At 44.1% G+C, this 26,701-nt stretch overlaps 1 protein-coding gene and 1 long non-coding RNA gene across 2 annotated transcripts in view; both read right to left on the bottom strand.

The window, feature by feature from the left end:
* Window positions 1-550: 550 nt before the first annotated feature.
* On the bottom strand, window positions 551-4,460 carry LOC308466106. Its single transcript, XR_013980671.1, has 3 exons — window positions 3,790-4,460; window positions 3,011-3,065; window positions 551-789 (listed from the first exon to the last, which is right to left on the bottom strand). It is a non-coding gene; the product is annotated as an uncharacterized lncRNA (long non-coding RNA).
* A 4,650-nt stretch (window positions 4,461-9,110) lies between these two features.
* Window positions 9,111-26,701, bottom strand: part of MFHAS1 (multifunctional ROCO family signaling regulator 1) — a 53,181-nt gene continuing 35,590 nt past the window's right edge. The window contains exons 2-4 of the mRNA XM_080986698.1: window positions 19,269-19,545; window positions 17,083-17,489; window positions 9,111-12,217 (exon numbers count right to left, since the gene is read on the bottom strand). Coding sequence (XP_080842824.1) covers window positions 19,415-19,545 — 131 coding nt within the window. The 3' untranslated portion in view covers window positions 9,111-12,217; window positions 17,083-17,489; window positions 19,269-19,414. The remainder of the gene's footprint in view (window positions 12,218-17,082; window positions 17,490-19,268; window positions 19,546-26,701) is intronic.

Here is a 26,701-nt window from a genome sequence, read left to right on the forward strand (position 1 = left end):
GTATTTTCGTATAAATATTGGTTTTATTGATATTGCCATTGATATATTGTTATTTTGCGCCCTGTGCGGGGGAACTGCCTGCACCACCCTAAATCCGAGCCCAGGCATATGTATATATATATATGTATATATATGTGTGTATATATATATATATATATATATATATATCTCGAATATACCTTTATTAATTTTACTTCCTTTCCAAAACTTGGTGCCCTGAATCCTTAATAACAGTAAGTACAGTCATACCTCGGATTACAGATGCTTCAGGTTGCGTGTTTTCGGGTTGTGCACTGCGCCGAACCCGGAAGTACCGGGTTTCGGCACATGTGCAGAAGCACTAAATTGTCATGACTAACGCCGTTTACCTTCCCGCTGGAGCGGTACCTATTTATCTACTTGCACTTTGACGTGCTTTCGAACTGCTAGGTTGGCAGGAGACTCCTCTAGTACTGTCATGCTATCCACACAAGAGGATTGCTGATCTTATGTGTACAAACTTCAGAAAACCTATAGCTACCTAGGAGAGCTTTCGAAGTATGGCACTGACTTCTTTTTAATCTCCATTTTTAATGTGGCAATATCAAATACAGTTTCTATTTCATCACATTCTCATAATTATAGTAGGGTACAAAGCGAGAATCTGGAAATGCCATCTTTCCTTCTGTGGCTTGTGCCTTCGGTTTTTGCACTGGTAAGCAATGTACTTTTGGTAGCTGGAATGGTTAAATGGTTTCCACTTTGGAGTGCTGCATATCCTGAATGATTTTTTTTGCACTGTCTCTTCACCTGTTAAGAAGTTACATAATTTGTTATGACTTCCTTGAAAATAAACGTGTCCACTGATCTGCTCTTAAACAGATCCATAAAATTTAAATAAATGCATGTTACCATGTTGATATTTATCAACCAATAATTTTTGCATTGCTGGACATTAACATCCTCTAGCAGTTGGAAGACTGCTTCAAGTAAGTGGGTGAATGTAGGTTTTTTTCTTAATATATCAATGATGCTCCTTTTGATAGTTCCTTTGGAGCATGGGTAGGCAAACTAAGGCCCGGGGGCCGGATCCAGCCCAAACGCCTTCTAAATCCGGCCCGCAGACAGTCCAGGAATCAGCGTGTTTTTAGTAGAATGTGTCCTTTTATTTAAAATGCATCTCTGGGTTATTTGTGGGGCCTGCCTGGTGTTTTTACATGAGTAGAATGTGTGCTTCTATTTAAAATGAATCTCTGGGTTATTTGTGGGGCATAGGAATTTGTTCATTCCCCACCCCCCAATATAGTCCGGCCTCCCACAAGGTCTGAGGGCCTGCTGGAAAAGTTTGCTGACCCCTGCTTTGGAGAAAGTGGTTTCCCGCAGGCAGGCTGTGGCTTTGTGCCTGCATTGGAAAAATCCTTAAGGAAAATCAGTGTTTTAAAACATAATGGCTAAGCCACAGCACGTGAGCTGTATCTGACACCCTTGGAGTGTTTTGTGGCCTCCAAGTCCTTTTTCCTAATTTGAAAGGATCTTTCAGGTTGGTTGGTTGGTTGGTTGGTTGGTTTAAGATAGTGACTGATTTTATTGGTTTCCTGCTGTAATACCATGGGGACAGTTTTTTGTGATTCCCCAAGGGCCCCTCCAAAATTTGTAATTTTAAAAATAATATGTAGATTTCTTGCTGTGATTTCAAGAGGTGCTTTCTCTGACTAGTCAAGGTTTCACACATTCTCCCATTTTCAGATTTAAATATGTATTACTGGCTGCTCCTGCAGGTGCTATGACAAAAGGTTTTTGTGTCACCACCTTATCTCACCAAAATGTGTCCTATAAAAAGTAAGTTTTTGCCACATCAACTTTGAGATGCAGCCTTCAGTGAGGTCACCATGGGGCATTTTGTCTCCCAAAAGTAATGTACAATGTAATAATAAAATAGTAAATAAAAGATAAAATGGCCAAAGAATAGGAATTGTAAGGCAGAGCTAAAACACGGTGGGGAGTGTTTTTCACCTCAGTAGGTCACATTCCCTTGTGGGTTACCTTCTGCCAGTGGTGGCTGGGGTCAGAGGCAACAGAACTGAGAAGCAAGATAAATTCTAGCCATGCAAAAGCCAGAGGTTTTTACGCATATGTGCATGAACACGCACACCAAAAAAATCCTCCAGGCTATCAGGATACATACAAGACGCATTCCAGCTAGGTAAAAGCACCCAAGGAGGACATAGAATCAGGTCAACAAGTACAGTAGTGGGTGACTGGGGCTTATGGGGAGAAAAGGTATTAAGATACAGTGGTACCGTAGGTTAAGTACTTAATTCGTTCCGGATGTATGTTCTTAACCTGAAACTGTTCTTAACCTGAAGCACCACTTTAGCTAATGGGGCCTCCTGCTGCTGCCGTGCCGCCGGAGCACGATTTCTGTTCTCATCCTGAAGCAAAGTTCTTAACCCGAGGTAATATTTCTGGGTTAGCGGAGTCTGTAACCTGAAGTGTGTGTAACCCGAGGTATCACTGTATGGGGAAATGGGGCATGGCCCGGGGATAATCTTGAGGGTCACTTTTGGCTCCTGGGCCTGAGGATCCCCACTTTGTAGTGCATTAACTAGATAACAACAATCTAGCAATGGGTAGGAAGAGCAGTAATCTTAAATCAGAAACTGGCTTGTGGTGTGTGTGTGTGTGTGTGTGTGTGTTCACTTTGCTTCATCAGATTTATTAAGTGTTATCCTTAGTTGGCTGATGTGTGTATGAAATATTAAACAGAGAAAGTATAAACATAGGTGAAATGGCTGTGGAATGCAAAGAGAGTCTGAAACAATTTATGTACAGTACATTTTAAAAAGAGCATATTCAGGCCACTTCCTGCTCTTAATATTTTCCACCTTCTTGCCACCAGAGGGCAAGCAATGCAGCACATTTGGGTATGAAGAATTGCTCATCCATTACTGTACTTCTTAACATTTATAATAAAAGGTTTTCAAAGCAAATGTGAAACCAATCATTTTTCTTCTCAAAGAGTGCCACTTACTTCTGAGTGCTGAGTGAAACATCTGATTTTGGCTTCAGGGTGGCAGCGTAAGTATCTGCAGAAAACGTGAACATGGAGCATAGATGTTGTATTTAGGCTGCAATGTCGTTTAATGCCTCATTGTCCTAGTTTTGCTCTGTACATTCTAGTGGTAACTTGGTGTGGCAACACTCTCTGAACTGAAAGGAAGGGCATCATAGGCTCTGCCCAACTTGAGGACCAAGAGACAGCACCCCAGCTCTCAAAGGAGAACATTGTGGCAATATGGAGACCAACACGGCCCCCATCTGTAGGCTAGAAAAGGAGCAGATGCAAGGAACGCCCTTCTCCCTTCCTTGCCAGAAAGTACTGTACACTGGGTTCCAGCTGTCAGTTGCTCTGAGACTGCAAAACTGAAGAGAAGCCATCAGTCAGGAAACTAGTAAGGACCGCTGGATTGTGTGTATGCTTAAAAGAGAGGGAGGCCCACATGTCCAGGACAGATGATACTGCTGAGATGATGTAACTTCAATAATTAGTGCCTGGACTCGTTTACTTCCCTCTTCCCTCCCTATTCTTGTCTCCTCTAGTCTCTCCTTGACTTTTAGATTGAGTGCCTGCAGGCAGGGACTGTCCTGTCCTTTAATTTCCGTACAGCACCTATAAATATTTAGGTGCTTCGTAAGTGACAAATGACAGCAACTTATTCATTAAGACACTCATTTCAAAGCACTTTTTAATTAAGTGCCATTTTTGTCTGGGGCGAAATATTTCCCAGGCACAACAAGCGGACCGCTTACCTCTGGCGATAGGAGTCAACCTTGAAAGATAGTGGCATACAGAGTGTTTGATCTCCTTTGGGATGCCATTGAATGGATGTGTCGACTCCAAATCCAACCTGTCCCTGAGCTCCTGAAGAAATAGGCATGGTTTCCTCATTGGAGATGGTAAAGAAACAGAAATGTCTCAGCTAGATGTGTCCATACCAAATACCTTGATGTTTTCTAATTTTTCTTCCTGTTGCTCTTTCCGCACTCTTTGGAATTGCCAAGTAGAGTTTAGAGTTTTATCTTTCTTCTGGCTCCAGTGCCTGCTTGTGGCCTTGTTTGTTGTGGTAGCCAAGGAAACAGTGACTCGCTTGCAAGCAACACACACACACACACACACACACAGAGAGAGAGAGAGAGAGACAGAGAGACAGAGAGAGAGCGCAAGCATTTTTCAGTCCAAAAATCTTCAGCTACCAAGGAAGCTAAATCCGTTATTTTAACTCTTCTAAACTTCACTGCACAGAAGGAAACGCTGCGTTTTATTTTTCGTTCTCAAGAGATAATGGCCTATAGGAATCCTCATTACATTTGCTCGTGTGCATTCCTAAAACAGTTCATGGCAGTGGCAAATCAAGAAGATAGTAGCACTTCTTCGATTGGCTAATCTGTCTCTGCATCTGCTTGTAATTGCGGAGCGCGAGTTAAGAAATAAAGCACATTCTTGACAAGGAATGGAATCCAGTGATAATGGTGCCCATAGCAACAAGTATAGGCAAACTCATCTCCCCTCCTCTCCCCTCCCCGCGGCCCTTATTTTATTTCTTTAAACACTTCGATCCCTTGCAGGCATTGTGTAGAAGATCGTATCTCCCTTCACAAGTAGTTATTAGAGCCAGTTTACACAAGCAGAATCAAATCCTGTTCTGTGTAGCATGTAGGCGGCAGATGTGCCCACGAGGGGAATTGTGTGTTGGAATAAACCCCTTTCCCAAACTTGCCAGTGGGAATGGGGGAAAGCTAATCATCCATCACTTGATAAGATAATAAGCTTCCGCTGGAAAATGTTTACTACACCACCCACTTTTACAGCAGTAGGTGAATGGAAGGCTTTAGGTATCCTTTATGCATGTGAATGTATCCTGGCTTTGGAAAACCCACAGCTGCTGGGAACCAGCTTTCCCCACCCTTCTAGGAACAACACTGCTACAACTGTCAGTTGCCCTGAAAAGACAAGGGGAAATAACCATTTGTTTCTCCACTACCGCCACTGTCTAGTTGCCAGGTGTTATGTACTGAAGTTCTCACCCTGGGCCAGCGGGGGGATACTGTAGATAGTTCAGGTCCACATATGCAAATAAGGAATTGAAAGTGACGTTCAGTGATTGGCTAGTTACAGAAAATGGTTACTGTTGCGTTCTAGTGGAGCTCTATATAAGCAGGCTGGCTGAACCCTTCAGTTCAGTTCTGTTCTGGCCTGAGAATAAACAAGGGCTGCTTGAAGAATCGCTGTGTCGTCTGATATGTCCACCCACAACTTAACACCAGTGTCCTGCCAAACTTGGAATATGCATACCTGCTGCAAAAAGTAAGGCAAGAACTGTTTTGGCTGACAGAAATGTTAGAAAAATGCTGCGAGTGCATGTCATCTCATGTTTTCTTTTCCTTGTAGAACGTATTAAGAACCTCCTCAAAACATTCCCAGCAGGGTATGCACTGCCCTGTGCTCCTTTCCTTCAGGAGCAGAATTATTTCAGTGCTTAATATGCAAGCTTACTGGAGCAATCCAATTATTTTCCTTTTGAGAAAAGCACCACCTGCCTCATAACTTGACTCCCTTCCAGTATCTGAGCAAAAAGCCGAGTGACTGTGTGTTTTTGCAAGCGGGGTTGGGCTGAGGGGGAATGGTTTGCCTAAAGTCACCTAGGGAGGTCATGGAAGAAATGGGGACTTTCTGATTCATGGTTTGTGGCTCAGGCTCAGTCGTTCTCTGCCTGCAGCATCTCTCATTCTTAACTGCTCCTCCAGGCCTTCTGGAAAATGCCAGAATTTTTTCTGAGTGGGTTTGCTGTGGGGAGGGGAAATTGCTGCTCAGCAAGAAATTTGTTGATTGGGCCCCAGAACTCTTATAAGAACATGGAGAGAGCCTTGCAGTTGGGTCAAGGTGATGTATGGAAGTGAGAGCTGGACCATAAAGAAGGCTGATCGCTGAAGAATGGATGCTTTTGAATTATGGTGCTGGAGGAGACTCTTGAGAGTCCCATGGACTGCAAGATCAAACCTCTCCATTCTTAAGGAAATCAGCCCTGAGTGCTCACTGGAAGGACAGATCCTGAAGCTGAGGCTCCAAGACTTTGGCCACCTCATGAGAAGAGAAGACTCTCTGGAAAAGACCCTTATGTTGGGAAAGATGGAGGGCACAAGGAGAAGGGGACGACAGAGGACGAGATGGCTGGACAGTGTTCTCGAAGCTACCAGCATGAGTTTGACCAAACTGCAGGAGGCAGTGGAAGACAGGAGTGCCTGGCATGCTCTGGTCCAGGGGGTCACGAAGAGTTGGACACGACTAAACAACAACAAATGGGCCTATATTGTACAGCACTCTGTTCTTATAGGGAGTCAACCAAATGCCTCTGGCAAGTCAGGACCTGAGTGCAACAGCATTTAACAGAGGAGGCAGAGCATAGGCATCATGACTGGTAACCATTGTTAGCCTTCTCATCCATGAACTTGTCTGTTCTCTTGAAACATCAATTCTAGCTGGTAACCTCTTCAGCAGTGAGAAAGAGAAATATAAACAGTGATAAAAATGCCATTGACGGACAGGAGTCTAGATTAAAAGGTAAAGGGACCCCTGACCATTAGGTCCAGTCGTGGCCGACTCTGGGGTTGCGGCGCTCATCTCGCTTGACTGGTCAAGGGAGCCGGCGTACAGCTTCCGGGTCATGTAGCCAGCATGACTAAGCCGCTTCTGGAGAACCAGAGCAGTGCACGGAAACGCCGTTTACCTTCCCGCCAGAGTGGTACCTATTTATCTACTTATCTACTTTGACGTGCTTTCGAACTGCTAGGCAGGAGCAGGGACCGAGCAACGGGAGCTCACCCCGTCACGGGGATTCGAACCGCCGACTTCAGCAGTGAGAAAGAGAAATATAAACAGTGATAAAAATGCCATTGACGGACAGGAGTCTAGATTACAAAGAGATAAAACCAGGTGAACAATGACATGTCTGGTTTCTCTAGCAACAGGTTTTTACTTTGCCAAGGCAACCATGATTGCCAATGTCATTTGCTAAAATGACCTCAAATAGCTGAAGAGATTTTAGCAGTTATTGGCTGGTGTGGAATCAGAGATTTCCTCTTGAGGTGCAAAGGTATAACCAGTTCATAAAACACAAAGAGCTTGTGTTAAGAGTGTAGCGACTTTATACACTTTGCTGTATAATGCAGAAAAACCCTGCTTGTTTGTTTTTTATCTCACCGTCAATTTATAACCCATAAATATAATAGCTTTCCCACTAGATGCTTCTTTTAAAAATTTATGTTAGTATTGCTTGGGGTCATGTTTTTCATCAGTTTGTAGAAGATCTGCAATGTAGGGAATTTAATTCCATCTTTCCTGTCCAAACCGACAGGGTTGTCTGCATAAGGCTCTGATCACAAAAAATCTGGAGGGCATATGATGGTATTTGGGAATCTCGTGGAAGGGATGCATGCAACAGCACTGCGATTTGGATTCACATTTATGCAAGCCAAAAACAGTAGTAGCAGGGCATTTCTCCAACTTCAGGAAAATCTAAACTGTCTCTCATTATTCAGTGGAGTCCTTCTCCTCAGATTTACTGGTGGAAGTCTCTTGAAAACCACGTTTTGTAATGTGGATGTTTGCCTCCATAAAATTAATTTTTCCGTTCTGGATTTGTCCCATCACTTCCTGTAGGCAACAAGGAAAACCTTGATCTCTAGAATGCAATTAAAGGGCAGCTATGTACTTTAAAGTTCAGTAGCGACCGCTTCCTACAAAATTACATTTTCCATATGTGTATTCCTAGAGAGACATCTGAATCACTGCTGGTTTTTGTATCATCAAAGGGAATTTCCGCCATTGCTTCTTTGCCCTGGCAGGACTTGGGCTGCAAAGCCTTTCCTCCTCACAGGAGGGGAGGGGTTGTGAGCGGGAGACGATTCCCGCGTCATGCAGGGGGTGCTCCGCCCCCTGCTTCAACTCCAGGGCTGGCGTGCCACGCCCCTCCCCAGTTGGGCACCCAATAGGGAAGCTTGGCAGGGGCGTGGCTTGCTGCTCAAACGCAGCCGCGCCAGCCATCCCCACCATTGCACACACATTTTCTTCGAGTCACCCACCCTCCACTCCCTTTAGATTAGCTGTTCCTGAGACTTTGCTATGGACCTCTGGTTGGTCGCCCTGTTTAACCAGGGGGCCTGGTAGGAGTTTTTTCCAATTGGCTAAATTGGCCCGGCCTCTTGGTTTTTTCCGCCTACCTCGTAGCAACAGTCACAACTTTCGTGGTATTTGGCGGTTAGGCATTGGAATGTGTTGTTGGTGTTTCGGGGGGCAAGGTGTGGCCATCGCCTTCCCCGACAATTTTGGGTATTCCGCTAAAGGAATCCGGCGGTCGTGGATCCTGTCTGATGCCCGTGTCGCGGGGGCCCATGGCATGACCCTCAGTGACATCAGGAAGAGAGCCTATAGTTGGATTAGCATCAACAGGCTTCCCCTACTGGTGGTTAAACCCTCCTCAGACTCACCCCTCTACGAGTGGGTGGAGTCTAATGTTCCGTGGTCCAATGCCTAAGCCAATACCTTCTCACATGCTGTAATCAATAAAGTTGTGGCCTTTACCTTACCCATTAACCTTACATTCTGTGTCCATTTGTCTTTATTCCCCAAGCGGGGATCGGGTTCTCGAATCACAATCTTTGATCTTTCTGCACAGAGTACAACCTAAACTAGTGTAAGTCTCCACAACGCCTCAGGCATTCCAACAGCAAACTTTGCATCATGCCCATCATTTCTTTTGGTTAACGTGTGGCCAAAACAAGAGTTCAGCTTGAAGTCAAAAGCTTGCTTACTACTATGGCTTTTAAATTAATCCCCCAGTAAAGGTATTATGGTACTGGTTGTTTTATTCTAATTTTATTGTGCACACTGCCTAAGAGTTTTACAATTAAGCCATCTGTAACCCTTCCTTAATAAATAAAAAGTACTGCTGTTCACATTTTGCAATGCAAATTTGGAAAGTGGGGAAAAAGAAGCCTGCTTCAACTTATTTATTTGTGGCCTGCGCAGGCAAAAATACAAATTACAGTTCAGTCAATAAATAGTCAGAGAAAACTCAAGTTGTAATATTACTTTTATTCTCAGGTTTTCGTCTTGGTGAGAATATTTTTTCATCTTTTTTTCTTTTTTCTTGTAAAAAAAGAAGTCTGTGCTGTAATATGGAGAATTAACAGATAAGCTATAAGTATAGCCGCCGCCCCCCCCATGCCCCTTGCTGAACAATCACCACCCATGTTACACCAAACACCCCTTTTTTTTGGCCTTCCAGAAGTGAATCAAAGATGGGTCAAAGGGAAGAGAATCTTTTGAGGAATTAAAAACAGCACACGTTTTCTTTGGCAGCACTGTGGTGCATATCCAGGAAACAGCTTTTCCTGTCATGGAACCTAGGAATAGAAAACGTGACTGATTCCAAGGGCAATTCTCCAGCAGTTTTAAGAGGAATAGCTTGATTGATTTTTTGTGCCTCACAGAGCAAAACCTCGCCCTCTTCCCAGAAAAGCTGGCAGAAGTCTTCCGCCGATACTATCACAACAGGATCTTGTCAAGACACTCTGCCAGCCAAAATATCTTTGTCTGGCTGCAGTGTCTGTATTGAAATGTCCTGCATAGCAAAAAAATGATTTAAAAAAAAATTATATTTGCTCTTAAAAGTTCTCAGACAACCGCAGCAAGTGTTTCGCCTCAGCCGCTCCAGTGAGATGTTGCTGAGCATTTTTAGCAAATAGCCTGAAAAACATGAATGACTGAACGCCACCCATGTTTAGGCTGACATCAGGAAAGAGTCAATCTCCCATTGCTGGCAAAGATCTACTTTAACAGGTGCAAAAAAACCCCTTCATTTTGGCCTTGAGAGGGAAAACTCATGTCAAGTTGTGCTCCTCCTTACAGAAGTCAGAGCTACCTAGAAAGTTGCACTGAAGAATGAAGGTACACTTAGAAAACTCATCTCAACTAGTATTTGCCAGAAATTCAGTGGTGCTGAAGCCTGGTTAAGCCCTGCTGTTTTGGCACTTTCCCACAGAATGGCCAAGTTTTGCTCAAGCCTACTTAAGGCAAACCTAAACAATACATTTCTGAAGCCCAAACTATTTTACTAGGTGATGTGGCACCGAAATCTGCTTGGGAACGTCTTCTTAGCACATGCCCCTGATGCGCTAAGGTAATTAAGATCTGGGAATGTTCCACTTAAATTCACACTAGACCTGAAATGGCCCACAAGACCCAAAATACAACAGAAAACTGCAGCTAATCCCCCAGTTAACCTTCTTGTACACAAGTTGTCAAATGGAGTGACTCTGAAGCGGGGGGGGGGGGGGGCATCTTTCAACACACACTGACAAAAATTAGCCACTGGGATTCAAAAGCTCACTCATAACACCAGACACATTTGTTGATTAATGTCTCCTTTTCAACCACTTTTCAAATGAGGTATATTTTTTCCTCAGCTAAACTTAAAATTCAACAGCTGTTTTTATGATTTCCCCATGGAAATCCACCTCCAAGTTGCATGTTAAAATGCCCAACATTTTTTTAAATGTGATGTTTACTTGTAAGAGTGTATATTACAGATTGTTGGCTGCATTCTTCAAACAAGGGAATAATCTTGAGGTCTGAGAAGTGTGGTTTCCTCTGCTCTGTGGCTTTCCTGAACCATTCCAGTAACACCAAAATCTTCCATCGATGCGCTGAAGGTAGACTGTGCTGTAGGTTTGGATGGTGGTGTCGTAATTAAGTTTCCTAATCTAGCAAATGTGGCACAAATGCTGCTCTAACCATATGGGCAGAAGGCGCTACCATTATCAGAATGGCTTAAAGTGTAGTGCCATAACTATACATAACTCAGGCGATGTTTAAAGTGGGGCCCAGACTAATACATTCTTTTGAAAACAAACCACGTTTCATAGGACACTGAACCAATCCCCACCCCAGCATGATGGACATTATGAATAAAGCCAGTGTGATCCATAGTCGAGAAAAGAAAATTCTGGAACTGAGGTGGTCAACTTCGTTGCAACATGGGCTGCATTTTAGCTGCTGGTATTCCAAGTGCTTAATTTCAATACACCGAAGGTAAACCGGGTCTAGCAATAAAGCCCAATCTTTGTGGCACATTGTCACCAATTGTTGAATTGCTTTCTCTTGGCTCCCAAGTGGCTGGAGGACTGAGGTGTGTCCATCTCCACGCTGCTCTTTGCTCCTTGTCAATCATGTCTGCCTCAACTCAATTATTCCATTTTTTTTCCTGGTCAATTATTCTTGGCATTGTTTAGGGATGAATGATTCCTGGCTTACTTCACGGCTGTCCACTCTGCATACTCCACAAATAAAATTTAACTAAAGCTTCTCCACCACGTTGACATGTTCCATGCACAAGAGGGAGAAAACTCAAAACCACATTTGCTTCTTTCAAGTACGGCTTCAACTGTTGTGTGGAGGCAGAGGCATTCCCAGAAGAATCTGTGCTAGTGTTTATTTAGGTGGATTTTACCATGAAACTGCAGTGAAATTGAAGATTGTGTGTTTGTGTGTGTGTGTATCTGTGTGTGTGTGCGTGATGTGTGTGTATGTGCACAAACCAGGTGTTTAAACAATAGAGACCTACATGCATTGTTTTGACATCACATCCAGAACCCAGCAACTGATTTAGCACAATCTCCATGCTGACCTTTGTACCCAGTGTCAAATTAATTCTAAACTGCATAGATAATTAAAAACTTAGAAAAATAAAGATTAACACTTAAAAAAAACCACAACAAACAAATTGCTGAACAGCAGTGAACTTCAGCAGTGATCCTCTTTCACATTTGACAGACTTGGAAACAGAGAGCCCCCCGATACTGCTGTCATCAACGGCAGCTGCGGCTTTTAAACTGCACATTGAACATAATCCCTGAGAAGTTTTTCATCCTACTCTGTTGGCAAGCAGCTCTTCGCTAGAGAATGATCCTGAGGCTGAGGGTCGAGTGATGAATCCTTTAGTCCACCATTCATCTGCAACTTAATATATTACTTTAAAAACCATTTCACTTCTGGGGTTAAGTTATATGCTCAGTCCCTGGGAAAGCATCCATCTGAAGAGGTATTTTCCAGTTTTGATTTTGCGTCCTTTTCCACAGCACACTACAGCCACAGAATTATGAATTTCTTCCTATGGGGAAACTAAAAGAAAGAACAAGAGGAAGTTTATATACAAGAAGCAAGTCATAAACATTCCACATATTCATAATTGTCTTCAGGGCTGTCTTTAGCAGATGTGGCGCCGGGGTGCAAATATCCACTCAGAGCCCCCAAATTACCACAGATAGTGTTGGGGTGGCCGTAGCTGCGCACTGCCAGCCATGGGGGGGGCCCCCGCAACCCTCCCCCATGCCTCTGTGGGAGAGTGATCCCTACAGAGGCTTGGGAGTGAAGTTGCGCCTCTCCCAGGCCTCCTCAGGAGGAGAGTGATCCTCGCAGAGGCTTGGGAAGGAAGCTGCACGCCCGCCAGCCTTATGGTTGGCGGGGCGCAGCTGGCAGGCGTGCAGGGAAAGGGGAGGTCCCCGGCAAAGCCACGCAGTTCCCCCACTTGCTGGGGCGCCCCTGAGAGGCTGGCGCCCTGGCGCAACGCACCACTAAGCCCTATGGGAAAGACGGCTCTGATTGTCATAAGCAGAGCATTGCCTTTGAAGAGCAAAACTTCTCACATTATACTTCTCAAAGAAATTAGGGGGCCTATCCATCAGACAAGGCTAATGTCCCCATTTGTACAAACTTGGGAAGTTACCAGGAAGACTTAGGCAAACACTCCTATTACAGTTCCTATAAAACAGTGTTAAGGAGATGTAAAACCAATTCAAAACACACAGACACCTCTCCAAAACCACTTTTTTGTTTTTAGCATTCTCAGATAATGCTCACAGATCCCAGTTGCAGTCTCAGCTAAGGGTGCGTAGGGTTGACCATCTTGAGTTTTAAAATAAGCCCTGTAATACTCTTCCGCCTGTTTGTGGCTGGTTATCAGTAGCTGGAGTGCAACTCACTTGCTGCTGGTAGATAGCGATGAATTCTCTGCCAGGCCTGGGATGACCCAAGTCCTTTAGTAAACCACTGGCATATCTAGTTTCTGCTATCTTGGTAACCAATGTTTCCTGGATTTCCACATAGCTCAGCAGTCTTGTTGGCGCTGAGCTGCTGACTCAAGGAAGTTCCGAACAAAACTGACAGAGGGCCCAATAAAGACTATTCTCAGCGAAGCAGCAAAAAGAGAAGTCATCGTTTTCTCCCCAGGCCTCTAGGACAGCCAAACAGAACCCAACCAACAGGAGGAAGGAAGAACGCTTCTTGTCTGCAGAGCAACTAGCCTACATTCCATAGCAAGCATTTTCCTTTCTCCAAAGAAGCTCAAGGGGCTTTTAGGAGCTTATAATCAATATCCAGCTGATCCCTGATCCAGACCTTCTTATCCAGATTTTGTGGTGTTATAACTCTGCCTTGCTAAGATTTACTCAACTCCCTCCCTCCCTGCTGCCTCCAACACATTGAAGACAGCAAGCAGATGGAAGCCAGCCTTCAAATTCGCCCCCAAAGCAAACCGAAAGGAAACATAATTTGTGCAGGAAGAGATAGTTCCCTTCAGATTAAACCGAAGACAGGAGCATGTTTTTTAATAGGGGAAAAGACTGTTCATACAGTTGAAGATACTTGAATATGAAGCATAGAGTTTGTGGCTAGCTGAAGCTCAGAAACTGGGATACAGATTTGTCCCCACTCCTGCTCACCAGATCGTAGAGTTGGAAGGGGTCCCGAGGGTCATCTAGTCCAACCCCCTGCAATGAAGGAATCTCAACTAGATGACACATGACAGATGACCACCCAACCATCATGTATCAGCAGATATGGCGAGCCTGTGGTGCTCCAAGTATTGCTGAACTACAACTCCCATCTTCCCCGTCCATTTGCCATGCTTGCTGGAACTAATGGGAGTTGCAGTTCAGCAAATATCTAGTGGGCCAAAGATCCCCCAGGCCTGCTCTCCTGTCACCCATTTTCCTCTGCTTCAGGAAATCAATTTGCCGTATTTTTCTCTCTATAAGATGCACCAGACCACAAGACGCACCTAGTTTTTGGAGGAGGAAAACAAGAAAAAATATATTCTGAATCTCAGAAGCCAGAACAGCAAGAGGGATCGCTGCGCAGTGAAAGCAGCAATCCCTCTTGCTGTTCTGGCTTCTGGGATAGCTGCGCAGCCGGCATTCGCTCCATAAGAGGCACACACATTTCCCTTTACCTTTTAGGAGGGAAAAAGTGAGTCTTAGAGAGCAAAAAATACGGTAAGTATTTCTGTTCCAAATAATTTATGAAGGAGGGAGGGATGCAATTTATATACAAATATTACTTTCTTCTTCTTCTTGCTGCTATGTGATATTAGTGTGTTGGTTTTATATTTGATTGGATTTAGCCGATTACGCTTGTGTGATTTTATATGCACTTTAATCTACCGTAGAACCTTTTTAAAGGCAGAAGGGCAGGGTGCAATTTTACCATTGTTACGGTTGAGAACCACATCAGTCTGTGCAAGTACATGCTTAGAGAAAGGGCACGGTTATTCTTCAACATGCAAAACTAAGCAGGAAAATCTGCATTTGTTGCGTTTTGGTGAATTGATGTCAAGCATTTATTAGTGAGAATTTTCTCCCCAACTCACCTGCCAGCTCCACCGCCCTCCCCACAAACGAAGCCAGGATATACGAAACATTGAAATTATTCTCGAGGACAAAAGAGATCCACTTCTGTTTGCAGACAACAAAGGTTTCTGATCCCCAAGCCTGAGCAGAACCCAGACCTATACCAGGCTAACAAGACAAACTAAGCTTGCAGCTAAACTAGCCAGATAAGTATCTGCACACAAGCGCAGAATAAAAAGGCTGAGTAGACTAGCTGACATTTTTCCTTTCCTTTCATGTGAGCAATTTCATTACACAGTAATGAATTTTTCTCCACCGCAGTCATTTCCCCGCCCTCAATTGTACTGGTTATAAAGCCAGCGTCTAACTTTCAGATAATAATTAGGAATTATTATAGGTAGGGTTGTAAAGTTGTATCCATCTCACTTAATCAACAAATGCTTTAATTAGTAGGTGGCAATGTTAAGCGAAAGGGGCGGCACATTTTAAATGGATGGGGCTGCCTATTAGGAAAACTGTGTAGAGGTCATTTTGCTTTTGGCATTGCTGTCATACGGATGCTCTTTCTTTTCAACACTTAATAGCTTTTGCTCTTTAATCCTACTTTTTTTTTACTTCATTATCTCAAAAAGCACTTAGTGAAGTTTCAGTAGTATACAAAATTAGTTAAATGTACTAGATTGTAAGTTTGTGGGCGGGGGTTGCCTTTTGTTTTTAATTTTTGTACACTACCTTTGTACATAGTATTATTATTAAATTGATGACCTAAGCAGCTGGTCATTAGAAGGCAGACAATTAAACAACTAAAATGCTGGAATCTGTGAGATGGAGGATGTGGCATTCAACAATATGTTGGTTTTCTGTCTATTTTGAAATAAAAAGGAGAAAATTTTAATCAAACTGCGCCCCAAATTGAGCTGTTTTATGGAATGAAATGTCTATGCATTTCTCCCTTTTACCTCAACCAGTAATATATTTGTAATAAGCCATGACAGTATCAAAACAAAAGACAATCGTTTAATTTTGCTAAGAAAGATTAATTTGGGAACAGATTTTTTGTTCTGCTGCTACTTAAAGAGTTACTATAATAATCAATGTTATCCCTAACTGTAAAATTTGCCAAGGAATAAATGTTGTGACCAGCAAAGGTATTCCTCAAGGAAATACCAAGAGCTTGTGAGCAAACCAAAGAAAGCAATCACTAACATTACTAGAGAGAAAAATTAACTGAAAAGCCAGAGCCAGTTAAATTGTGGTAACTTTGGACCCCAATTATTATCCGACAGAATATTTTATCTCAGGCTCGTTCACACATCCACGTATTATCACCTGGACTCTTATATGACTCTTTAGATAAAATCATGAATGGACTATTTCCACTGAAAAGTACTTTTAGAGTTGACAATGGTAACATGACAATTTCTACCTGCAATTATTACAGTGGTGCCCCGCAAGACGAATGCCTCGCAAGACAGAAAACTCGCTAGACGAAAGAGTTTTCCGTTTTGGAGGTGCTTCGCAAAACGAAGCTCCTATGGGCTTGCTTCGCAAGACGAAAATGTCTTGCGAGTTCCTGCGGTTTTTTTCCCCTTCCCCCCCTTTTTCTAAGCCGTTAAGCCGCTTATCTGCTTATACGATAAGCTGATAAGCCGCTAAAAGCCGCTAAAAGCGCTAATCCGTCAATGGGCTTGCTTCGCAAGACGAAAAGACCGCTAGACGAAGAGACTCACAGAAGGGATTCTTTTCGTCTTGCGAGGCACCACTGTATCTCCAAGAGCTCACACACACAAATAAACAAGTGTTCTTTCTATGTTGTATGTAAACTTGCCCTGGAAACGAAGTGCAACCCTTAAACCCAGTGGCATAGTGGGGGGGGGGGCAGAGGGACAGTTGTCCCAGGCGCAAAATTGTTAGGAGTGCAAAATTTCAACACCCAGTGCTAGCTCCATACAGCTGTGTGCATCCATTGCTGGGCTCTGTTGAAAACAGCTTCTCCGTGTGAACCAGGAAGTGACCTTTCCAGACAACGGGAATGACTCTTCTTTTCTTATCTCTGTGGTTGTAATCTCCTGGGTGGTGCTGTTAGGCAGTTGAATGTGCATGCATACTCTGTCCTCTTCCATCCCTCCCCCACCCGCTCCCTGTGGCCCCGGGCACTGGCAACCCACGCTACACCACCACTGCTTTAAGCCATCTTTCATATTGCTTTAATGGCAATCAAGAGATCAGCAGAGAAACTAAGGATATTGTCATTGCAAGAATGGCAGGTCTATTCCCTGCAGAAAAGGCCAACTGGAGGTGCCTTGCCCTTGCAAACCCAGAGTAAGCCCTGAGGAACACAATGACAAAGTCAAAACTTACCCGAGTTACCAACAGTGCCTTTTCAGCAGATATATCTTTCAGCTGCAGCTGAACAGTGACCACACCGAGAACAATCTTACATTCACCAATGGGTCCAAACAAGTGCACAATACGGGTCCACAAAGTTCTCAATCCCAGCGCATCGCCGTCAGTCAACAATGCTCTTGTTTCCGTGCTTACGAAGCAATTAAAACCACCCAGAGTTTTCAGACTGTCGTGTATAAAAGTTCCAAGAGCAGCACAGGATGAGGATGCTTTGCTGTGTTTCTTGCTTCAATAAGCCTCTGGACAATGTTCTTGGAAACACACCACTCCAACCCCAGCCGATGGTAAGGATCAATTCAGGCAGGCTAAAGATTTGTGTCCACCCCAGCGCATAGCCTTTCAGCACACCTGCTCCCATTAATCTGCGTGTTTGAAGAAGACAAAACAGAAAGTCTCAAGGTTCATGGCGCCAAGGATCCACCTTCTCTGTACCATAATATACTTATCCTGCATCTGCACATGTCTATCATCTTCATCTAATACTTTGTTTGTTGCTTTATCTAGCCCGGGGCAACCCAAAGCGACTTACAACCAGACAGACAGATAATAGATCCTACATAAAGGTAAAGGGTAAAGGGACCCCTGACCATTAGGTCCAGTCGTGACCGACTCTGGGGTTGCGACGCTCATCTCGCTTTACTGGCCGAGGGAGCCAGCGTACAGCTTCCGGGTCATGTGGCCAGCATGACTAAGCCGCTTCTGGCGAACCAGAGCAGCGCACGGAAATGCTGTTCACCTTCCTGCCGGAGCAGTACCTAATTATCTACTTGCACTTGACGTGCTTTCGAACTGCTAGGTTGGCAGGAGCAGGGACCGAGCAACGGGAGCTCACCCCGTCGCAGGGATTTGAACCGCCGACCTTCTGATCGGCAAGTCCTAGGCTCTGTGGTTTAACCCACAGCTCCACCCACGTCCCAGACCCTACATAGATTCATTAGAGAAATACATTAAAAACATCCCGCCCACTTCTAGAAGGCCACAGACAGTTAAAGGACAGAGGCCTGGTCATACAAGAAGGTTTTTAGGAAAGTATTTAGGAAAGCTGTTTGTTTGCTATGCATCTGGACATGCCTTTAGATACTGCCAACCAAATTTTGCATCATGGTTTCTGAGCTCAAGGAGTATGTTTCTGCCTGTTTGGATATAATTGGACACCATTTTGAATAAAGATTGTGGGCTGGACCTTTCAAAACTGCTTTCTTAAAATTTCTGAGCAATTCCAGGTACGAGGTTGCTAGTGTCAAAATGTATTTGACAGGCAAATCTACCGTGAATCTCAGCGGAGGTTGTCTGAAGAATAACAGGACAATGTATTGGTTGATTTTATTAAAACCCAACCTTACTTAAGCTTATTAAAATCTAAATGTGCACAAAGCCATTCCATAATGTTGCAATTTGAATAATGATCAACCATCAAGTTGCAACATTATTTTTTAAATTCATAAATAATTTTATTAAGAGGATTTTATGGCTTGGTGCATCGAAAACACAGGACACTAGTAGGATCTTTGGACTTATTGACAGTTAAAACTGAATGTAAATCACCTAGAGACAGCTCTGTGTTAGGCAATTACCAAACTTATTATTTACTTAATAATGGCTTCATTATTTAATAATGGCTTTAATAGCTTAATAAGTCCTGGTACGTTATGGGAATGAACAAACATTTATGATAAATGAGCAGTTGAAGCAAACAAACCAAGTTTGCTTTGGAGGATATTTCGAAACCGTTTGCAGAACTGCAACTTGCTTAATCCCAAATCTAAACTGGACGCTACTCGTCTGCTCTGTGTATTACTGACATAGTTCTTTCATGCACATGTCAGCAGAGCGGTGTGGGCGCTGGTTCTCATGCAAAAATAAACCATGTGCCGCTAACTGCGAGATGCTCCTTAGTGAGGCTTTTTTTCTGCCGTGGTTGATGTTTGCCCAGAACAGGAGTTGCAAGTGGATTTCAAAAACACAGACAAACGGAAGCTTTTAAGGTGTAAATTCTGCAACATAAATAAATAAGCAAAACAAGGAACCCTCGTAAAATACTCACCCTCCACCAAAATTCAGCTTTGCTGTAGCAATCTAGCCTAAAAACCCAACACTGCAAATACCTTCCCATTCACTAAAGGAAAACAACATAGCTGTACCTTTATTTCCCAAGCTGTGTTGTCCAGGTCCCACCAGTAATCATCTCTGGGCTGTACATTTCCAAAAATGCTTAGGAAGGGCTTGTTCGATTAAGGGGTGTTTGGTGTGTCCTTATATGGGGGCAAAGGCAGGTGTCTTCCAGATGCTACTTGGAACAAGGGCTGATCACTGTCGGCGTAGGGGGGTAAACCAGAGCCACATTCACTCGCTCGTTACCGTTCTTCGGACAGATGATCTCAGTCACTCCCTCTGGCCTGGGCTGACTCAGCAATTCTCCTGCGGAAAACAAGGTCGAGGGTGTTAAGACAGCCACGACACATCTTGCTTCAGGTCTCGAGTCACAAGAAGGGTAGGTTCCCAAGCGTGGATAAGGAAAACACAACTCAAGCGATCATTAACTGCTTGAAGAGAAGTAAGGTAAAGGTAAAGGGACCTCTGACCACTAGGTCCAGTCGTGACTGACTCTGGGGTTGTGGCGCTCATACTGCTTTATTGGCCGAGGGAGCCGGCATACAGCTTCCGGGTCACGTGGCCAGCATGACTAAGCCGCTTCTGGCGAACCAGAGCAGCGCACGGAACCGGCGTTTACCTTCCCGCCAGAGCGGTACCTATTTATCTACTTGCACTTTGATGTGCTTTCGAACTGCTAGGTTGGCAGGAGCAGGGACCGAGCAACGGGAGCTCACCCCGTCGTGGGGATTCGAACCGCCGACCTTCTGATCGGCAAGTCCTAGGCTCTGTGGTTTAACCCACAGCGCCACCCGCGTCCCTCTTTTGAAGAGTAGAATAATGCAAAAATGTCACCCGACACAATTATCATATTGACAAACTGAACGTCTGAAGGATTATAAGCAAGACAAAAGCAAGCAGCTGTCATCGCTTCCCCTATCCAATCACCTGCACCACCAGACAGACGGACTCTAGAGATCTTTATCTAGAATCTGAACATTTAATGCGTGCACTCCCAGAGTCTAATGAAAGAAAGCCTACAGAGAAAAAGAGAAATTGCCATTAGGTTTTAGGGGTAGATGGGCTCTGACTCAATGAAGGCTTTAATAAATGAATTAAACTATACCTGCCATGAGCAGAATTGGTAAGAGCCAGACACACAGTCACACTTTAAACCCCTGCCTAGGTATGTTCCAGTGCAGGGGTGCACTGAATTCAGTCTTCCTTCTCAACGGCCTTGGAAGAGAGCCATGGAAAGTGAGAGAGGCCCTCCACAGACCCTCTGCACATGCCTTTGGATGCAAGCGCTTTCCCTAAATTCTTCTAGGGATCAGACATTTGTAATTTCCCCTAGGAAATTATCTATTTTCAGCCCAGACCTTTCTGTGCTAATGGCTTGCAACCATCTCTCCTCCTCAAATTATTGCTTCTTCAGTGCCATCAGAGTACCGCATTTTTCGCTCTATAAGACGCACCAGACCACAAGACGCACCTAGTTTTTGGAGGAGGAAAACAAGAAAAAAAATATTCTGAATCTCAGAAGCCAGAACAGCAAGAGGGATTGCTGTGCAGTGAAAGCAGCTATCCCTCTTGCTGTTCTGGCTTCTGGGATAGCCGCGCAGCCTGCATTCACCCCATAAGACGCACACACATTTCCCCTTACTTTTTAGGAGGGAAAAAGTGAGTCTTATAGAGCAAAAAATACGGTAAATAAAAAAAGGCAGTTGCCTGTTTCTAAGGAGCTGTTGAGCACCTTTCAACGGTGTGGGAAGATAACAAAAGGGGAAAATAAATGAGAGAGTCTATGGTAACGAGATAGGTGAGTAAATGCAGACAGAAGAGGTGATTGTTGTTGAGGAGGTTTTCCCAGGTAGGCCTGGTATCCAGATGCTGACGTTTCCCTCCTGGAGATATTTAATAATTCAAGGTCTTGATCTAAATACCCCCAATAAATGTAGGCTCTCATTAATGGATTCCAAAACCTTTGTTGTATCAGTTCTCCTCTGGAGTCTCTTTAGCTTCTTTGGGTTGCGTCCAACACTGTTGTTACCTGTACACCCTCAAAATCTGCTCCAGAGGGCACAGGAAGAGGAGAGAATTAACACAACAACTCTTCAAGTCTTTCAAATGTATTTCAAACAATGTTATATAAAAAATACAGTCTTATTAGCTGATAATGTCAACATTTAGATCAGCTAATAATAACAAGAGGATACAGTATGTGTACAACACTTCCAAGTGTACATGGCACTTTACAAAATAATGCTAGCAAAGAAAAAGAGGGATTCTGACCTAATAGCTCAGTCATGAGTTCGAGTCCCATGGGGGCCAACATTTCCTGCATTGCAGGGGGTTGGACAAGATGACCCTTGAACTATTAAGTTCTATGATCCTATGACCTAATGAGCTTACAACCTGAAGTACCATATTGGTGAATACAGTGAAGGGAGATTACAAATTAATGTGTCAGACGTCAAGTCGGGGAGACTCAAATTCAAATCCCAGCTTTGACCATGATCTCACTTTAAGTTTTTTGGGCCAGTCAAGGTCTCTCTGGCTAACTTACATCACAGAGTGTCATGGGTGTAAGTGAGGAGTGGGATGTTGGGTGGGTGGGGGAGAGAACATGCCATGTACAGTGGTACCTCGGGTTACATACACTTCAGGTTACATACGCTTCAGGTTACAGACTCCACTAACCCAGAAATATTACCTCAGGTTAAGAACTTTGCTTCAGGATGAGAACAGAAATCGTGCTCCGGCGGCGTGGCAGCAGTGGGAGGCCCCATTAGCTAAAGTGGTGCTTCAGGTTAAGAACAGTTTCAGGTTAAGAACGGACCTCTGGAACAAATTAAGTTCTTAACCTGAGGTACCACTGTACACTGTGTTCCGTTTGTTTGAGGAAGGGTGGGACACAATAGCATTAAATAGCACTGTTACGAGAAGGGGGGGGAATCCCCCCTTATTCCCCAAGGAAACAAAACAATAAAGACAGCAATATTAAGAGTTTGAAGATTCTTTAGTTTAAAGGATGGAAGTTGCCGTTCACACAATTTCATCTGATGTTCTGTGCTAAACAGGCCAGAACAACATCCTCAGCAATTCCTGCATCCAGCCCCACAACTTCCAGGCTGTGGAAACTTTTTTTTTTTTTTAATTGAAGAACGCAAACAGCAATTTAAAGATTTCAAAGGATGGAAAATCCTTCCACCTAATTTTCCCTCCAGGAGTTAATTACTAATTTGTTGAGACTACTGTGACATTTTGTTTCATGAAGCAATAAGTAGCTTTACGTAGGGTTTGTTATTGCATTTCGTCACTTCTGAATAATTCCCACCCCCACCCCCCCACCACATAAAACGGACATGCTTATCCAAGGCAATATGAACGTTAATAGGTTGTAGACACAGCCTGCACTTTGGAGTCCCCATGAATAGGCTAGAATAAAGAGTTCAATAACGTGCATTCGTCTTTAAAATAGCAAGCACATGCAATCCTAAAGGAGCATGTCACACTTAATAATAATAATAATAATAATAATAATAATAATAATTTTTTATTTATACCCCGCCCTCCCAGGCCAGAGCCGGGCTCAGGGCGACTAACACCAGTAAAATTACAATAAAAACATAATGGGGGGGGGGAACAATTTAAAATACAGGTTAAAAATACAATTTAAAATGCAGCCTCATTTTAAATGTAGCCCATAGATCAAAACCATAAGGGGAGGGAAACATAAGGGTCAGACTGAGTCCAAACCAAAGGTCAGGCGGAATAGGCCCTGTGGAAAGATGTCAAGTCCCGCAAGGCCCTAGTCTCTTGTGACAGAGCGTTCTACCAAGTCGGGGCCAGTACTGAAAAGGCCCTGGCCCTAGTTGAGACCAAAGCTCAAAAGAAAACTTGAAGCGGGTGGGGACAGTTGTGGCACGTCATAGATATTAACATGGTATGTGGCCACAACTTTCCCCACATGCAACAGTCACCACTGGAACTTATTATCTGTCTTTCCTACTGGGGAACTCTGGCTTGCTCTCCCTCTTCTGCATTTGCAGCCTCTCTTTTGTTCTTGCTCATGTTACTGACATAAGCTGGCCTTGCAAAGAAGCCCAGAGAGGCTACAAGCCGACAGAAATTTTAAAAATCACTGAACTCTCTACGTCGCCTGAGTTCAGGGCTGTGTGTGTGTGTGTGATGGTAAGATCCCACAGGAATGCAAAGGGGGGGGAGAGCACAAAAAATAGCGTTGGGTGCACAACTTGGCTTCTCGCGACACTCAGCAACAACACCCCAAATTCCCAGGCCTTGCAGATGTAAAGATATGCTTGAAAGTGGTCCCTCTTCCAACTCTACAATTCTGTGATTGCGCACGCATGCACACACACAACCTTTCCAAAGGTCATATTAATCTCAGGGTTGGGAAGGTCACATCACTTTGGGTGGGGCGAGGCTTGTGTTTTGACAAGATGATCAAGGGTCCTCTGAGCTCTGTCTCCCTCTTAATTAAAAGAAAAATAAACTGCAGCTTCATGCAGCTGATTGGCCGCACTCAGAAGCCTGGCTGCCTTTCTTTCAAAAATGTGGGACAATGGGAACAATGGTAGGTGAGGATATTGCATTTGGGGGGGAGGGGAGATGGCTGCCCCACCCCCTGGCCACTTTGTCAAAAAGTATGTCTCCCCTCCCAAAAGTGGAATTTAATTTACCAGCCCACTCTCCCAAGTCTCTGATATTCTCCTCTGAAGTGAAGGCCCAAGACAGGTGTTGATCATGATGTGAGCTGCGCACAGGTGGTCTGAAGCAAGCGAGCTACTGCCATTCCTGTGGAGCCTCCTTTTATTGAGACAAATATGCAAGCTAGGCAGATACATTTTGGGCTGTGACCTTTACACATCTTCCGTCCCGAGATCGTGGAGTGGTTCAAAGCTATTTTGGCACCTGTTTTCCACAGCGTCATTTTCCCCTTGCACAGTGTATGACGAAGGAGACAAAGGTCTCAGGGACAAAAGGTTACAGACAGGACACCGCTGACTGCTGAGACCGCAAAAGGTCAGACATAGGGGACGATGTTCCGACAGCCGTGGCTTGTCTGGGGGGGGGGGGTTTCCCTGCACCCCAAGGTCACGCGTGCAGGCAGACTGTGGCTGCCTGCTGGTGGAGAGTGTGCTCCCTCCGGACCTCACTGTCCACTCCGCGATATCCCTACACTCCTCCACTAACAGCTTGGAGAATAACAAATGGTCCTATGAAAGGGTGGTGGTGGTTGTTTGTGATTATCCTCCGTTTCTCTGAGCAAGATTTTCCGTAGTTAATGTAGTAGACTCACCCTCATCCCTACTTGCAGAAGCAAAATAATATATTGATTCATTTCCGCAAACAAGTTTTAAAATGCATAATAAATTAAGCAAAATCAATAGTGCGAATCTGCCCAATCTGCATCATTTATACTGGGGGTGAGGAACCTGTGGCACTCCAGATGTTGCCTCATGCTGGCTGAGGCTGATGGGAGTTGCAGCTCAACATCTGGAGGGGTATAGCTTTCCCACTCCCAATTTGCACAGACCACAGAAATCCATTTCTAATTTGCAGGATTTTTATATTTGCAGCACGGAATACTCATAACCCTGCCTACCTTTATATTATGCCTAATAAACGACCCCTGACAGTTAAGTCCAGTTGCAAACGACTCTGGGGTTGTGGCGCTCATCTCACTTTACTGGCCAAGGGAGCCGACATTTGTCAGCAGACAGTTTTTCCAGCATGACTAAACTGCTTCTGGCGAAACCAGAGCAGCGCACGGAAACACTGTTTACATTCCCACCGGAGCGGTATCTATTTATCTACTTGCACTTTGACACGCTTTCAAACTGCTAGGTTGGCAGGAGCAGAGACCGAGCAACGGGAGCTCACCCCGTCGCGGGGATTTGAACCGCCAACCTTCCGATCGGCAAGCCCAAGAGGCTCAGTGGTTTAACCCACAGCGCCACCCACATCCCTGGCCATAATATAGTTTATACCTATTAGTGTTACATATAATCTGTGGTATGAAAAGAACACGGGAGCAGATTCTTCTCCTGCTGCCATGTTTTTGCATTATTTTTTCTTCTATTTCCCTTGCAATTCTGAAAAGTACACTTGGCACCTTGGCCAGAGTTTGTTTGCTTATTTGATTTTTATACTGCCGCTCCTCTCAACTGGGAATCCGGACATGTCAGTGACCTATATGCTGAGGATGATGATATGTTCTGGTGGCGGACGCCACATACAATTTATGACGAGTTTAATAACAGCCGCAGCAGCAGTGGCGTCTGGGATGACGACCACAATGATTACATTTCTGAGTACATGCAGCAGCCTTATTTGTTTCTCTGTGGACCATTCCCCCAATCACATTATCAAGCCTACCACATGCCCGAGTAATCAGTGCCAAGCATTATATAAACTCATCCTTTAAGGGGGGGGAAAATAACAATTTTCCTGTTCTGCTGAATTAAGCCCCAGTGGAGTCCAAGAGGAATTAGAAATGTTCTGCAGATCAAAGTCAAGAAAGGTCACATTGCCAGAAGGAACTCTTGGCTCCTTTTCCTCTCATTGCATTAAGGGAAAGCAGGGGGACAGGGCAGGAAAGAGAGAAGGTAACACACACACACACACACACACACACAACCACAGACACAAATCCCTCCAGCTTTTTTCATCGACTAGACCTTTTGCAACCCGTCTGTGTTTGGATAGTACATTCTTTCTGAGGCATGTCACACACAATTGGAAACCCCAGCTCCTGACGGCAAGCCATTTCATAAAAATGAGAGATAATACAGAAAGTGAAGGAACTCTTCTATTGCCAAGAAATAGCCTCCTTCTAACCCACCCACAAAAACACCCCAAGAACCCAGAGGTACAGACTGAAATTTTATTTTCGCTCTTTCAACACTGGGATGCCAAATTGTTTTACTGCTTTTATTTTTGCATGTGGAATTGTATTGACCTTTTAAACTGCTGTGCCTCTCGTAAGAAAGGGGGGACAGAAAGAAGTATTACAGTAAGTCAGGATTTCCTAAAAGCGGTCAATACTGATCCCCTGGGGTTGATGGGACTGTGCAGGGGATGATTAAAGAGCTGGGGCTGACAAAGGCTGAGGGGTGGGAAAGAAGTTTACGAGGTATACTGCAAAAAAATTAATTAGAGATTATGAGCCTCGGGCATGTACAGAGTTCCTTCTCAACGAGGAACCTCTGTATTTCATAAGATGATTCCACAAAACAACCGCATCAGACCATTCTGCTTTGCTGCTAAAAAAATGTTTACACACGTTCACTTTTACTTTTTATTATCCTATCTCACTTTTTTAACATTTTATGATTCCTAGTGATGTCAACTGGAGATTAGTAAATGTTGATTACCGTATTTTTCTGAGTATAAGACTAGGAGTTTTTCTTTAAAAATTATGTTAAGGAAAGGGGGACGTCTCATACATGGGGCAATT

The sequence above is a fragment of the Podarcis pityusensis genome, assembly GCF_964106645.2.
Source record: "Podarcis pityusensis genome assembly, chromosome: 17".
Lineage (NCBI taxonomy): Eukaryota > Metazoa > Chordata > Lepidosauria > Squamata > Lacertidae > Podarcis > Podarcis pityusensis.